This window comes from Alligator mississippiensis, chromosome 2, assembly GCF_030867095.1.
Source record: "Alligator mississippiensis isolate rAllMis1 chromosome 2, rAllMis1, whole genome shotgun sequence".
In the NCBI taxonomy this organism is placed as follows: domain Eukaryota; kingdom Metazoa; phylum Chordata; order Crocodylia; family Alligatoridae; genus Alligator; species Alligator mississippiensis.
In genome coordinates this window covers 224311826-224327015 of record NC_081825.1, presented here as the reverse complement: position 1 = coordinate 224327015, position 15190 = coordinate 224311826, and the positions used below count along the sequence as shown (strand labels likewise).

The window sequence follows — 15190 nt, the reverse complement described above, 5'->3', positions numbered from 1 at the left end:
GCCTACATTCCAGCCAGGGGGCTGGGAGAAGCAGCACAGCATGGACATAGCTCCCAGCTGCCTGGCACTGGCACAAGTGCAGGGAAAGCCCCCAGGGGCTAGCATGTCACAGAAGCCACCCAGCCCACATCAGACCAGAACTGGGTTGTTCTAGCCCTTGACTTGAAAGTGTTGCTGGCTGTTGACTAGAATGTTAACAATGCAAATTGTAGTGCTGAGAGAATTAACAGCAGATGTCCATAAAACCAGACCTAGGACATAACATCTCACAAAATAAGCACCTGTCAGCTCTTGAACAGATTACTTCCTGGGATAGTCCAAATGCTGGAGTGATGATACTGGTGGGTCAGCAGACAGAACTGCAAACAAGCCAATACTGACATGACACTAGGAAATACGATGATGCCCAAGCCTCTCGTGGAGGATGGCAATAGCATTCTGGTACATGTGCTCAAAATTCCATTAGTGAGAACAGGACTAGTTCTAATGTCATCACCAAATTCCTATTTTGCAAATATAATTCTGCCTTTCTAAAATTCCTTGTGGCTTTAGGTGCAGAAAGCAGTCCATTTCCCACTCAAAAGTACTGTTGGTTGCTATGTATCGTCACACCACGCAATAAGTGCATTTAAGTTACAGTTCATGCCTCCACTATATTCTTCTCCCCTTTGTCAAGGAACTGCGGGGGGCCGGGGGTAAGAAGGAAGAAGTGAAAGAGCCCCACTGGGAAGTGGGGCTAAAGTAGGTTGGGTAGGCGAGTTTGTGCACTCTTTAAAATTCCAATGACAAGCTTCCCTGCAAATCTGTTTATACTTTCAAAGCTCTACTTGCAAATAAAAGGGTTAAAAAAAAAAAAAAGATTTGGCACACAAATCTTCAAATGTGGATAAAAAAATATCTAAGTAAAAGTGACTTGACTTTTGGAAGTGGAAATATCTACAGGTCTCTCAGGCTGCAAGTTCTGAGCAGGTATTTGAGCAACCCTAGGGGTCTAATTTTTAGGCAGCCAAGTTCAAACATCTTGGGGCACGACAAGTCTCTCACTGGGGTTGTAGGGAGGCAGCAGCAAGGCGCCAGACTTCCATGCATAGATCCTGAGATGGTGCAGAGTCACTTGGAAGAACTGGATACCTTTAAGTCAGCAGGCCCGGATGAGCTCCATCCGAGGGTGCTGAAGGCACTGGCTGACATCATTGCAGAGCCACTGGCGGGAATATTCGAAAGCTCATGGCGCACGGGCCAAGTCCCGGAGGACTGGAAAAGGGCCAACGTGGTCCCCATTTTCAAAAAGGTGAGGAAGGAGGACCCGGGCAACTGTAGGCCAGTCAGTCTCACCTCCATCCTTGGTAAAGTCTTTGAAAAAATTATCAAGGCTCACATTTGAGAGAGCCCAGCAGGGCAAATTATGCTGAGGGGAAACCAGCACGGGTTTGTGGTGGGCAGATTGTGCCTGACCAATCTAGTCTCCTTCTATGACCAGGTTATGAAACTCCTGGACACAGGAGGAAGGGTGGATGTCGTATACTTAGACTTCAGGAAGGCCTTCGATACGGTATCCCACCCCATAATGGTGAACAAGTTAAGAGGCTGTGACGTGGATGACTACACAGTCCGGTGGGTGGCAAATTGGCTAGAGGGCCGCACCCAGAGAGTCGTGGTGGATGGGTCGGTCTCGAGCTGGAAGGGTGTGGGCAGTGGGGTCCCGCAGGGCTCGGTCCTTGGACTGATACTCTTCAAAATCTTCATCAGAGACTTGGGCGAGGGAGTGAAATGTACTGTCCAAGTTTGCAGATGACACAAAGCTATGGGGAGATGTGGACATGCTGAAGGGCAGGGAACAGCTGCAGGCAGACCTGGATAGGTTGGACAAGTGGGCAGAAAACAACAGGATGCAGTTCAACAAGGAGAAATGCAAAGTGCTGCACCTAGGGAGGAAAAATGTCCAGCACACCTACAGCCTAGGGAATGACCTGCTGGGTGGCACAGAGGTGGAAACGGATCTTGGAGTCCTAGTGGACTCCAAGATGAACATGAGCCGGCAGTGTGACGAAGCCATCAAAAAAGCCAATGGCACTTTATCGTGCATCAGCAGATGCATGACGAATAGGTCCAGGGAGGTGATACTTCCCCTCTATCAGGCGCTGGTCAGACCGCAGTTGGAGTACTGCGTGCAATTCTGGGCGCCACACTTCAAGAAGGATGCGGATAACCTGGAGAGGGTCCAGAGAAGGGCAACTCATATGGTCAAGGGCCTGCAGACCAAGCCCTACGAGAAGAGACTAGAGAAACTGGACCTTTTCAGCCTCCGCAAGAGAAGGTTGAGAGGCGACCTTGTGGCTGCCTTTAAGTTCATCACGGGGGCACAGAAGGAAATTGGTGAGTTTTTATTCACCAAGACGCCCCCAGGGGTTACAAGAAATAATGGTCACAAGCTAGCAGAGAGCAGATTTAGACTGGACATTAGGAAGAACTTCTTCACAGTTCGAGTGGCCAAGGTCTGGAATGGGCTCCCAAGGGAGGTGGTGCTCTCCCCTACCCTGGGGGTCTTCAAGAGGAGGTTAGATGAGCATCTAGCTGGAGTCATCTAGACCCAGCACTCTTTCCTGCCTATGCAGGGGGTCGGACTCGATGATCTATTGAGGTCCCTTCTGACCCTAACATCCATGAATCTATGGATTTAATATTTATTCTTTTAACCATTTGCCTGTCACTTGGTGCCTTTTAAACATTGCTGTAACTTGATGCCTATTTGAATATTCTTTGTTCACCCCAAAATTTTTCCAATAACCCTTTTCCATCTGAAAACTGTAAATATTGATAGATGAACTTGAAGACAAGCGATTTGAAACAAGAATTAACAAGTGCTACTTAACAGACATGACAAATACCTCTTTGAGCCCCCTGCTGAAAAATCTGAGCAAAATATTCTCTGCTAACCATACACAAATCACAAGCATTTGAAATAGATATGATTTTACAAGGGACCAAAAATGATTTTTATAAACAGAAAACAAGTCTCAAATCTGACCTCTCCTCACCTTCCCGTAACAGAACACAAAACACAAACTGCCCTACCTAACTGCACCACTGGATGGTGCCAAAGGATAATCTTTGGTTTACACAGAGACACTGGATTTAGAAGAGGCATGACTGTTAGCATTACTAGTACAGAAAATACTACAGCCACTAATGCACAAATTTCAAAGCAGTTAAAAATTTTATGATTGTACAACACCATTTTATCCCCTACTTTCTCTCTCAAAAAAAGAGAAGGGCATATTTGATTTAATAAATATTAGCTTTACCATCTTCCAAATGTGTGATCTTTTGTTTGGCCTAATGCTCCAGTATACTTTCTAAAAGCTGTTATTTTTTCCAAATGTTTATTGCATGCAGAACCCCCACCCCAAACTATTAGAGAATCATGTCTAATTAAACTGGAATCAAGAGATTAGAAAGTGGTAAGCAAAGAAAGATTAGCTGTGAACAAAGCCTGCTGAGGCCGAGTACAAAAGTGACATTGCCCAGACTAGGAAAGTCTGCACAGAGACTGATTACAAACAAGTCACTGAAGGACCTAAACATTTCAAGGCCGTGTTTCATGCTCCAGCCTGAAGACCACAATTCCTTTTTATAAGGGAGAAGACAAGTTTCAGCAAAGTTTTTTATGCAGATGATTCTCAAGAAGGTGCTGCCTTCAGCTCTTCTGGTGCCACCATTCCATTTAAGAAATGAAAGGTCTCAGGCTACTATTACAAATAACAACAACTACAACAAAAAAACACCTGATTAATGTACCCAAAGTGAAAACTGATAAAAGAAGCAGTGACAGAACAAAATTTCACATATTCCTTGAAACAAGGCAAATATGTGAAATAAATCTGGTACTATGCCACTGCACTAGAGATTGTAGTAGAGACATTCTAAAGAGCTAAATACAGCAAGACTTTTCCTACCTCGGATTTAGGTTCATTAATAATTATTAGGCAAAAAGAGTTAGGGATACCTCATATAGAAAACTGTTCTCCATCTAGCACTCTGAAGCAGAAAATAAGAACATAATGAAAGGGAAAGGAATCCACTGAGACCTTCAAACTATATAGCCCACAAAGAACAGTGTTTTGGCAGACAGAGCACCTTAGTATCCCCATTAACAGGAGGTCTTTCAAGGTAATCTTGACAGCAATCCTCAGATTCTTTCCCATTCCTTTTAAGCTTAGCTACTATTTTCTGCTCTAGATTTTCCTTCCTTTCTCCATACATGAACAGGGACACTTGACTCAGCAGCTGTGTTTCTCTATTTTTTTTTTGAAGGGTGGAAATGGCTTATGTAGCTGGAGAGGAGGTGTCTCTGCATTACAAAAAACCATACTGATCAAACTTAACTTCCAAAGAGAAAGTGTTTCCACTCAGGCAGAATGGATATAACTTAAACAGAGATTCAGACGTAGAATTTTAACAAGCTGTCCTGTGTTTCTGCTTTTCACACAGTATTCTCTCTGGGCACTGGTATGGTATAAACTGGAATATGCCATTTCACATACTACCTCAATTGGAAATGCAAAGTCTATTTGCCTACTGAAGGCTGTAGAGATGAACCTCGTTTTAAATAAAGAGGATGAAGCCCTCTTAAAGGGCATGGAGAGGATATGTAAATTAGTCTTTTCTATAGAGATACCCCTGTAATATTCTTTAAAAGTTTATAGAAGCTCAGGTGATAACGTGCCCATGTAGTTAAATAAAATTAGCATAAAAGATTCTGACCATAAACTGTAAGGCTGGTGACTATCTTATCTTCAGGCCAATGCAACTCTGAATGGCTATTCATTTAAAACTGTAGGGACCAAGACTGATGCTATCAGCAACTGAGCTTCTGCAGCCAGCATGATAGTAAGGGTAAGAAGCCAGGTTACCATGATTTACTATCCCAGTGGGCTGAGATATCAGGATCTACTAGGAACACATACTGGTAGGTAGCATGACAAAAGGCAAACTTACATTATAGGAACAGAATTTATATACCGTATTTACTTAAATACAAGATGAGGTATTTTCCCTCAGTTGGTATGAGGAAAAAAGCCACCTTATCTTATAATTGCATACAAGGGAATCATACTGAACACACTGTCTATCACTAAATTGCTGCCAAAAGCAGCATGTGTTCAGCAATGGAAACCAACTATGAAGTTGTTTAAATGTAGACTGTAAAACACATGGCCCACACTGAGCAAACATACTGATGGGAACCTACCACAAGGATAGGTTAGTGTAACCCATCTGAATAAGACATACCTTAGTGCTCATTAAGTGCAATCCCCATCACCGCCAAGACTATTTCAAGTCATGGTGAGCCACGACATTGCAGACAATTCACCCAAAATCCTTCTGTCATGCCTTCTCAGCCTGTCACATATGATTAGAGTGGCCCTTCCCTCCATGATGCTAAACCAGACTAGGTTGCCCTGTGCCTCATCTGATCATAAATTTTTGGAGCATCCAGGACTTGACAAGAACACCCAGTTCCAGCCAAAAGTAGGGGCTAATTAGCACCTTTGTACTAATCCTTTGTGGGAGGTATCTGGAACATATACACATACTGATCAATGCTGAGCTGTGGGGTCACCATGGAGGGTAGGGTAATAATCATACGTGCCAGGCTGAAAGTGCAACAAAGGGATTTGCGGTGAATTGTATGCAATGTCATGGCTCACTATGGCTTGAAATGGTGTTGACTCTGGTGGGGCACAACCCAGTGATCTATGTGGTAAATCATGAGCCTTTTAGCTTTGGACTAATACCATGTAGAGTTTATACTACATATAAGTAGGTGCCAAAGTTCTGCTCAAAACTGTATGTACAAACACTTAAAACTTGCAGCAGCTTCAAAAAAGGCAACATGCAACAATTCTGAATGAACTAAATCTATGGGTGCTATATGCAAATTGCTACAGCCATGTTTAATTTCAAGGTTATTGTTTTTAAATTTGCTCCTCACTTCCAAATGCTAAGGGAGAGCACGGTCTGACAGTAGAGAGAGGAAGAAGGACGTACAAGGGGAAAAAGTTGGGGGGAACCAGAGAGCAAAGGGCTACCTGAACCCCTCCCTCCCAGATTCATTTACCCTGCTGTAGCAGTGGGAGGAGGATAAGTTTAAGGCAAACCCCCAATAATTAGATTCTATATCTGAAAGAAATATTTAAAAATATTAACTGTCCATATATGGAATCTAATTACTGGGGGATCATCTTAAAAATCAGGGGCATCTTATTTGAGGAAAGCTGAGAATTTTTGTATACTGTATTATCTAAATCTAGTGATGGAAAGTTTTATGAGCTGCACTTCTGGGCCTACCTAGTATTGACAGCTTCATGCCAGCATGAACCCAGTAAAGTATGTGCAGACAAGATCATTATCAAATGATCTGACAGACCCTGTTCTGATGCAACTGTTTCATCTGCACACTCCTAAAGGTGACAACAAGCATACCAAAAGTGCGGCAACAAACCGTGAATAAAATAGGGATTCAGTTACACCTATTTAGCCTCCTTTTGCTATTCCAAAAGCATGAAGATGTAAGTTGCATCAGAACAGTAGATATAACTCTTCCTCCCCTTTTCAAGCAATTAGAAGTCAGGTCTGTCCATAACCTTACACTGGTTGCATTTTCCTCAAGAGTCAATTAGTTTTTCTCTGAGAAGGTGTGCGCACCAGGATTTGGGACCTTGTCAACCATCATTGTCTTGTCTTCTTTAGACTTCTCATCTTGTTATCACTAGTGAAACTGAACCAATGCTAGCAACAGAGGGAAATTTTAATAAACTGTTTTGTGTATGTTCAAACAAGGAAGCCACTGAAGGGACATTACTGGTATGGAACTACATGATTTAGTTGGTTCCCTTTCCTCCAGCACGCTCTACACAAAATTGATGCTGAGAAGCCAAGACAAAAGGTACTCTAAACAATAAGTCTGGGTACGCTCTGAACAAGGAAAACCTGCAAAGAGCAAACAAGTTATTTGCCCACGGCCACATCCCCATAATATATGTCAGTGTTAAACCAGTTACTGTAGTGTTAGAGTGATGTTGTAGCTGTGATGGTCTGGGAATTACATGACAGGCAAGGATTTTTGGGGGGTGATAACTTTTATTGGACCAATCGCATAGTCAGGATAAAGTCAGACAAGCTTCTGAATGCAATGCATTCTTCCTCAGGTCACTTGAGGACCTTGTCTAACTTTATCCTAACCATGCAGTTGGTCCAATAAAATATATCACCCCAAAAAATCCAGATTAATGATAGAGTTGGCTTTAACCAATCTGTGTGCATGTACTTTATCTTGGTACCTCACTGCCTTAAAATTGCCAGAGACAGGGGATTTCACATGGTTGTTCCGTAACTTGAAACAAGACGCAAAAAATGTGGGCAGTAGAGCGATACATACAAGCTAACCATGTTTGTAACCAGATCCCAAGCTGATTACAGAAAACATGTCTTTATTTGTAGTGCAGATGTAGGAAAAGTTTCACCAAGCCTAATCACCAAGTGATTTATGCTCTGCAATGAGAAATCCATAACCAAGATTTCCTGACCAGTCTGACAAAGTCTGGTAATTTCAATCAAGTTTCAAGCAGCTCTGAAATGCAAAGCAAATTCCAAAGGACATCTAAACCAAGCCAGCTTCACTTTGCTTGATTCAGAGTTCTTAAGCCATAAATTGTCTTAATTTGTAACCAATTATCTGGCTTTCTCCAAACACAGCAAAATGACTGTATATAAACAAGTGGAGAAAGATTAAGGACTAGTACATGAGGTAATACCAATTTCAACTTGAAATCTGATACTACAAATGAACTTATTTCCTCCTATGCAAAGCTGCTCTTTTCACTATGTCTTCACTGTGGGGCATCACTTCTAGCTGCAGGGATCTGACTTTTACTAACACTTTTTCTAGTTGAAAGCATCAGTAATAACCAATGTTAAATTGAAGGACATTTACGCCCTGCATTCTAGACTTAAATGTGATTACCTGTTGAATTTCTGTATCTAGATGGCACAAAAACATGCCAGGAGATTAAGCACTGCTGTACTGATGTGGCTGACTACATACAATTTTAGGGAGTATCTCCTACTTGAAACCCTAGTAGGTGCTCTCAAGTAAAATGGAAGTGATCATACCTATAAGCTCTTTTTTATTTGTCATTTTAAGGAACCGACTTAATTTCATAGAAAATTCAGAAAACTACTAACGGGGGCAAACAAAAGGGAACCCGTATCTTTAATCTGTAATTGTCAGATTTATGAGCGAGTGAATGGGATGATTTTGCCTGGTTGCCAGGACAGCAATTGTTGCTTGGGTAACCACACAACAACGGGGATACTTAAATGAAACAAACTCCACTCACCTGCACAATAATGCCCTTGCTCTTGTACTCCGCGTGGAGGCCTTGAGAGAAGAAATCCACAAAAGCCTACAGGGAAGAGGGAGGAAATACAAAGTGCATGACAAAATGGCAACTGTAATTTGTAGTTAGTGTAGGACTTTCTCTTGAGTTTCTATTTATGTATTGGTAATTTTTAAAAAGCTAAAACTGGTTTTCAAATCAAGGTTGTAGATAACAGCAAAACTGCTAGATTTCATTAGGATGTGTGTGCTTTCCAAGTTCATTAATCAAGGCTTGATATGTGACCAAATTCATCCCTGATCTAAAACAAAATATAACCTGATGAAACATTTTAGAGGTTCAAGCCCAGTTGCAGATCTGCTTTAGAGGGCTTAAAATCCCTATAAAGTGCTGCTCCAGCAAAATGGCTTCCCAATAAATGCCAATTTGATTAGGAGTACTAACTGGGTGCCCTACTTCCCATTTAAATAAGTAGCTTCTAACTCTGTGTAATAAAACATTAAGTCATTTAATAGTTCATATTTTGCACAATTCCACTTCCACAGAACCACCACCTTAAATTTACAGGATCCACTGGCTTTGAGAGAAGCTACAAGCAATTTTCCTTTAGCTGGAGGCTTAGGAAATTAAGTGAAGAAGAAAAAGAAGCCACAGGAAGCAAAATGATATGGGTCTTCAAAACTAACTCATGGCTGAATACAGGAAATAACCAGTCACTAGGGCCATGGACTGGCCTTTATTTCTACTGGCTGGGCAGCACAGGCAACACTTTCAAAACCACAGTGAGGAGAGGTCTCTCTGCCACAGTTCCTGACCTGCAGGCTTTAAATGCCACCTACAGAGAGAATAGCAAGGGCAAACTCCCCAGTCCAGGAAGTGGGAAGGGTGTTTTGCCCCTGGTACTCCAGTCTCCCCTCCTGGACCAACCTGGGAGGGGAGCAGCAGGGAAAAGCCCCCAACTAGATCCCCAAACGAGGCATTCATTGGTAGGGGAAGAGGTGGAATATACTGCCTCGCTGCTCCCCTCCCAGACCAAGTGGGAGAGTGTACAGGTGTTCATTCTTGTTAGAAAGTTCCTCTTGCAAGAGAAATCTTCCAGATTGAAAGATCTTTCTCCAGGAAGGGGCATGTTTCCCCTGGGAGAAACTGAATGACCCCATGTACATGCTTTGTACACATGTCATTTCTATTAGGAAAGTGGCAATTCCCCTAGTAGAAATGTAACCCCTGTAAGTTGCCTAAATGTTCTTTTTTTCATTCCATTACACTCACTACCAAACACATCACTTAATTCAGTACATTCTCAGTGTTGTGATAGCCAAGGTTACTCACAAACTCAAGGTTTTATATGACCCTAAGGTTTCCAAAACCATATTTCAATTTTTCCAAGTCAAATGAGACATAGAAGTTGTCAGAATCAAGTATCCTGACTTGCAATACCCAAGCTGTAGAACACAATTGGATAGATCATGTGCCATCCACTGCAAGAACCAAGTTATTCTATCCAGAGTTTAATTATTTACCATTTATTTTAACTTCAATTATTCAAGGAAAAAAATATTAGCTCTAGAGAGAAAAAGATGAGTTATTTAAAGAGACAGGAGCAGCTGCGTCAGAACTGCGTCAATACAGCCACAGTCAAGCTCAAGTATTGCACCTGTTTTTCTATTTTCCTTTACTGACCACATCGTTACTTCATTAATCAAAATCTTGATTATAACCAGTGCCTTGTTAAAATTGTAGCATCTCTGCTTATTTCTATTAGGTGTTAATCTTGCTGAACTCAGTCTTTAATAATATAAAGAAGTATATGTCCACATTAATGCATTTATTTCTTCACATAACCTACCTGAGCATAAAAGTGATATATGAAAGAAAACTAGATTTCACTGCATGGCAGAAGAGCCCCTATATACTGCACCTTCACATGTATAAAATTCAAGTTAGTTAAAAGGTAAACAAGAGGCATCCTAGACTATTTAGTTTAATCCCTGGTGCAGATATTACACTAATTTTCCTAGGGAAAAATGCACCCAGGTGGTAAATAATAAAGATACAACCAGATCTTTTAAAGTCATATGCACACACAAATTATGGTATGTTACACGCACTCTTTGCACACAAGTATGCAGTTGTATGTAATTTCCATGTAGCTCATGGTAGAATTTGCATGTTCAATTGCCAGATTTGCACGTGCAGTAACCTGTTCAACACATTATGATGCAGCTGTGCACCTAAACATTCAAGTAAATAAAATTAGATCTACTACATTAATCTTATACAAGTTGAATACTTGCAAAATTCTTTTAATTACCAAAGTGCTCAGTTGAGAAAAGACCTGAAAGTCTCTAGGTGACAAGAGTCCTGCAAGTATTTTTCAAACAAGATGTAAAAGGAATTACCAGATACTTTTATTGAAAGGAGGGAGCAAACAAAGAGGGAGCTCATTTCAAATGGCTTCCAAAGGCAGAAATTTAGCAATTTACATAGTTCAAATGAACTTTAAATATGTATTTTCTAAAATCAAAGTTGTTTCACACAACATACTGCTACACAAGACTGCTTTCTTAAAAAAAAAATCTTTTTTAGCACTCAGCCTCCACCCTGAGAATGGACAGAGGCAGACAGTATCTTTCCTGCCATACATAATTAGCTGTTGCCATCAGCCTAACATTCAGGAATACCACAGATGAAATTCTTGTATGCAGAGTGGAAAAAACATGCCTTCCCTAGCAGATTATAGGAGGTGTGGGCAGGAAGGTGTGCAAGAATGTCCTTGATCATGGGAGGAGAAAAGAATCAGGCAGGAAACGTGGCTGAGACTTCCTCTGGAGTAGAGAGGAAACTTACTGTTGAAGAAATACCTTGTTGGACGAATCCCTCCAAAGCGATGGGTAGGGAGTCTGCTGTAGGTAGCAAGCTGAACTGGAGAGCAGAATTAGAACAGAATCTATAGGACAAGTAGATTCAGAGCAGTAACTTGACAATTCCTGTAAGAAACATCTTGCTGACTGCAATTCAAAGAGGAAACCAAAGAAAGGTTCCAAAGCTAACCATCACACCCAGCGGTTGTTCACAACTACCAGCTGAGGGAAGTGGGCTTTACTGGTGAATCTACTAGCTACCACTACTTATAGGACTGCAAAAATCTTCATGGCTCTGGGAGCTTTTTTTTGTCAGGAGAAGACCCAAGTCTGGGAATCCTGCACAGATGGTATCTTTAGAAAAGTCAACATTACAAATGCAGTGAAATCTTTCTGAAATTACAGCATTTGCAAGTCTGTAAACATACTGACTAAATGAGCAGTAACTTCTGTGTGTTTTATATCACTTTCAAAAAAACAACTAGCTAGAACAGTGAAATCAGGATGTGCTAGAAAGCCAATAGTTTACTATGGAAGATGCTGGAAAAGCTATGCAACAGTACTCAAGTCAACATGAAGTGATAAACATTCTTCTAAGTAGTTAACTACATTGGTGGTTTGTCTGCACAGAGACTCACTAACAGCTATCAGGAAGAAAGAGGTTTGTACCTTCCTTCTCACACAACTGTTGCTCAAGCAGCAGGAATTCTCTCTAAAACAGAACTCTCATAATTTCCATGGATGACTGAGATCTGCAGTCATTTCATCAAGAAGAGATGATACACTGAACCTTTGCACTTGGTAGGCCCAGGGCTTTTGCAAGGTGAAGGTGTAATGCACAGGACTGCCTTCACAGAACAGTACACGGTGGTTCCGCTGCCGGATGAGACAGACGGACAAAGAATATGCAATTTTAACAAAGATCAGAACGCTGTTTTGTTAATGATGAAGTATTCAAACCTGATTATATCCAAGCTCATATATTCACAATCTGCAAATGAGGCGCTTTAAAAAACTGTGGATTTAGGGTTCAGAGGAGGGTATGTAGTTGTAATAGTTACATACAACTCATGGGTCAGTACCTCCACCCTGTACTTCAGCTGTATCTCGCCACACTAAAATAGCAGAAAGAGGTGGTGAAGATGGGGAACGCTCCCTACTTCCACCACCATAGAATCACAATTATAAAGCTTGTCTTTACAGCATCATAAAGAAATACCTCTGGGCTGGCCCACTTGCTGATGGCAGAGTATGAATGGGGCAGAAGGAAAACAGGCCAGACAGTTCACTACAGTTATTCTCTGCTAAACTATTGGCCCACAGATGACAAGTCAGGACAAATTACAGCAGCAGTGGGAAGATCTTAGTTTAGAACAACCCCAAGCTCCAATGAGAAACAGTATGCGAAAGGCAGCTTTAAATCAACTTTGTGCATCCCAACTTTTTCTCTATCATGTGCAGGTAAGACTAGGGGGGGAAGAAGAAGATGGGGGAAATCTGATTTCATGCTTTACTTTCTCTTCGAACATTAATTTGCAACAGGTTTAGATAACAAATCTCAAGTGCTACCCAGTAATTAAAACATGCTCACATCTTTTTCCTTTTTAAATTTAATAATTTTAAAATTTTCGGACATTTCAAGTAAAGAATGCTATTACAGCACAGCTCTCCTCCTCTCTTTTGATCTTAAATGACATATTTGTGGCAGCTGTAGAAGCAGAGTTCTTTTTAAAATATGAAGTTTTGTAATATCAAAGGGAGAAAAGTGATGGTTTTCATATACAAATTTTTCACACACCTGTTTTGTGCCCTGGGTCCACATAACAGCAGCTTTGCTTTGTGTGTGCATGTCCTCTTTTTTTTAAAATGAAGATGGTACATTCAAAAATCACAAAACAAACTGCCACAATGGCAAAAAAAATTACTTACTTTCTACTTACTTATTTCCTAATTGCAAAATTTAAAAAGTTCAGTGCCCACTACTTTTAGTTCAATCAAAGCAGCATTATGCAGGTACCATTATTTCTATAGCTCATATTATTTAGTTTATTTTACATTCCTTGTTGGGGTACATGGAACGGAAGTTTACCTTTGTTCCAGAGTAGAGAGTAAGCAGAGGAACTGGAAACATGCCACTAGCTGAGGAGATATTCAGGATTACTCCTTTAGATCTGAAAGGCAATGCAAAACACTCACTTACATGAAATATCACCTCTGCTTCAGTTTACACGCATCAGAAATGTCTCTTAACCCAAGAGAAATATTTATTTGTAACAGGAGCTATACAAATTCTTTTGTAATTTATTTTTCAAGAAGTAGCTTAGAGATTTGCAAACCTGTATTCAAACATGCTGTAGCAAGATGTTGGCTAATGTAAATAAGAGGTAATGCTATTAAAACCAATGGAATTACATCAGTGTAAAGACGAGGCCCAGCATGTGTAGGGTGTATGAGTCAACATACTATATCCAGTTAAGGTTTTTGCAGGCAATGTGACAGAAGCCCAAGCACAGTTTTTAGATATTGGCTAAAGTGTCAGAAATAATAGCACAAAAATATATTTCAGTCTTGTATAGAAACTTCCATCAGGAAACCTGAAAGTAGTTTATGAACATTAGTTGCTCCTTTAAGGTAGCAATTAGTCATATTGGCTCTTCACATTTTAGAGCATTTTTTTGTTAAACAAAACAGAAAAGAAATACACAATGGAAGGTAAGACTGCAAGTACCTAGTTGGTGCCTTACATAATTATGCTTAAAACAGAGGCATCAGTCTGGCACACCAGCTTCCAAGTGACCTGATATTTACATTCAAAACCCTATCTTAAATAATAATTGCTTGCTAAATTATATGAATATAAACATTCTCTCATTATCTTGTTACTTGCAGTGAAAAGCAAGGAAAAGGTTCCTCAGTATGGCGGCAGTCCTATGCAAACAAAAAGATGAACCGAATTGGAAATACCCGTGAAGTTTCTGCTATTAATAGACTAATGAGAACTCAACCCAATTGTATCATAACACCTCTGTTAAGTAGCTTAATGTTCCAGTTGATTGGCAAGTATCCATCTTCATAGCCACATGACTATATCAGCCAAACACTGTAAAAGGTCCGTTTTGCAAACACAAGGACATAAACATATGCCTTTTGATACAGCTTTCTAACATAATACATTCCATAAGATAACATTTTTATTTCCATGTTTCATGCTTAGCTCCAGAATTCAAGATCATAGCACTATATACTGGAGTAGCAGCCCTGTTGTCCCTCTAGACCAGGGCAGTCTGATTTCTGAGTGGCTGGGGACTGCATACTGCTCAGACCCCCAGTTCCCCACCCCACAATATTCAGGCAATGGGCTTCCCAGGCCCTCACCCCTTCCATGCTGCCCTGTCCCAGAAAACCTGGTCTACGAAGCAGCAGGAATAACATAGGAACTGGTGGCTGGGTGCAAGCCCATGGGATGTGAATTAACTTGGAGTGCACTGATAAAGATTTTTTTGGCTAATACCGATGGCTGATTATTAACCAGCCATATCTGCCAATACCAATCCAATTGCTAATGTGCAGCCTGGCAGCTTGGAAAGCAGCATCCAGCTAGTAAGTCTGTGTTGGGGAAAGTGACATGGGAGGTGGGGGAAGGGAGGGAGATACAGCCCCCCTTTGGTGATGGAGGGAGTGGGAGGGTGGCTGGGACAGGGGAAGGAGACACAAGGTAGCTCATCGGGGGGGGGGGGGGAGGGGGGGCAAGAATGGCTCCCTGCTGCTGCACACATCCCCAGGGGATGCACTGGGGACATGTGCCCCTCTGGATACGTGCGTGGAATGGGGGTGGGCTGCCTGCTGTGGGCTCAGGGCCAAGGGCTGCACCAGCCACTTCCTGGTGAAGGGCTGCACTGGGGCTGTGCTTGGGATAGGTAGCAG

General features: G+C 41.4%; 1 protein-coding gene across 3 annotated transcripts in view; it reads right to left on the bottom strand.

Annotated features, from left to right (window-relative positions):
• The window catches only part of HSD17B12 (hydroxysteroid 17-beta dehydrogenase 12), a 160285-nt gene that overhangs the window by 3600 nt on the left and 141495 nt on the right, over positions 1-15190 (bottom strand). For all 3 annotated transcript variants that reach the window (XM_019476896.2, XM_059722765.1, XM_014602109.3), the window contains 2 exons: positions 13356-13437; positions 8403-8468 (listed from right to left, as the gene is read on the bottom strand). In XM_019476896.2, coding sequence (XP_019332441.1) covers positions 8403-8468; positions 13356-13437 — 148 coding nt within the window. The remainder of the gene's footprint in view (positions 1-8402; positions 8469-13355; positions 13438-15190) is intronic.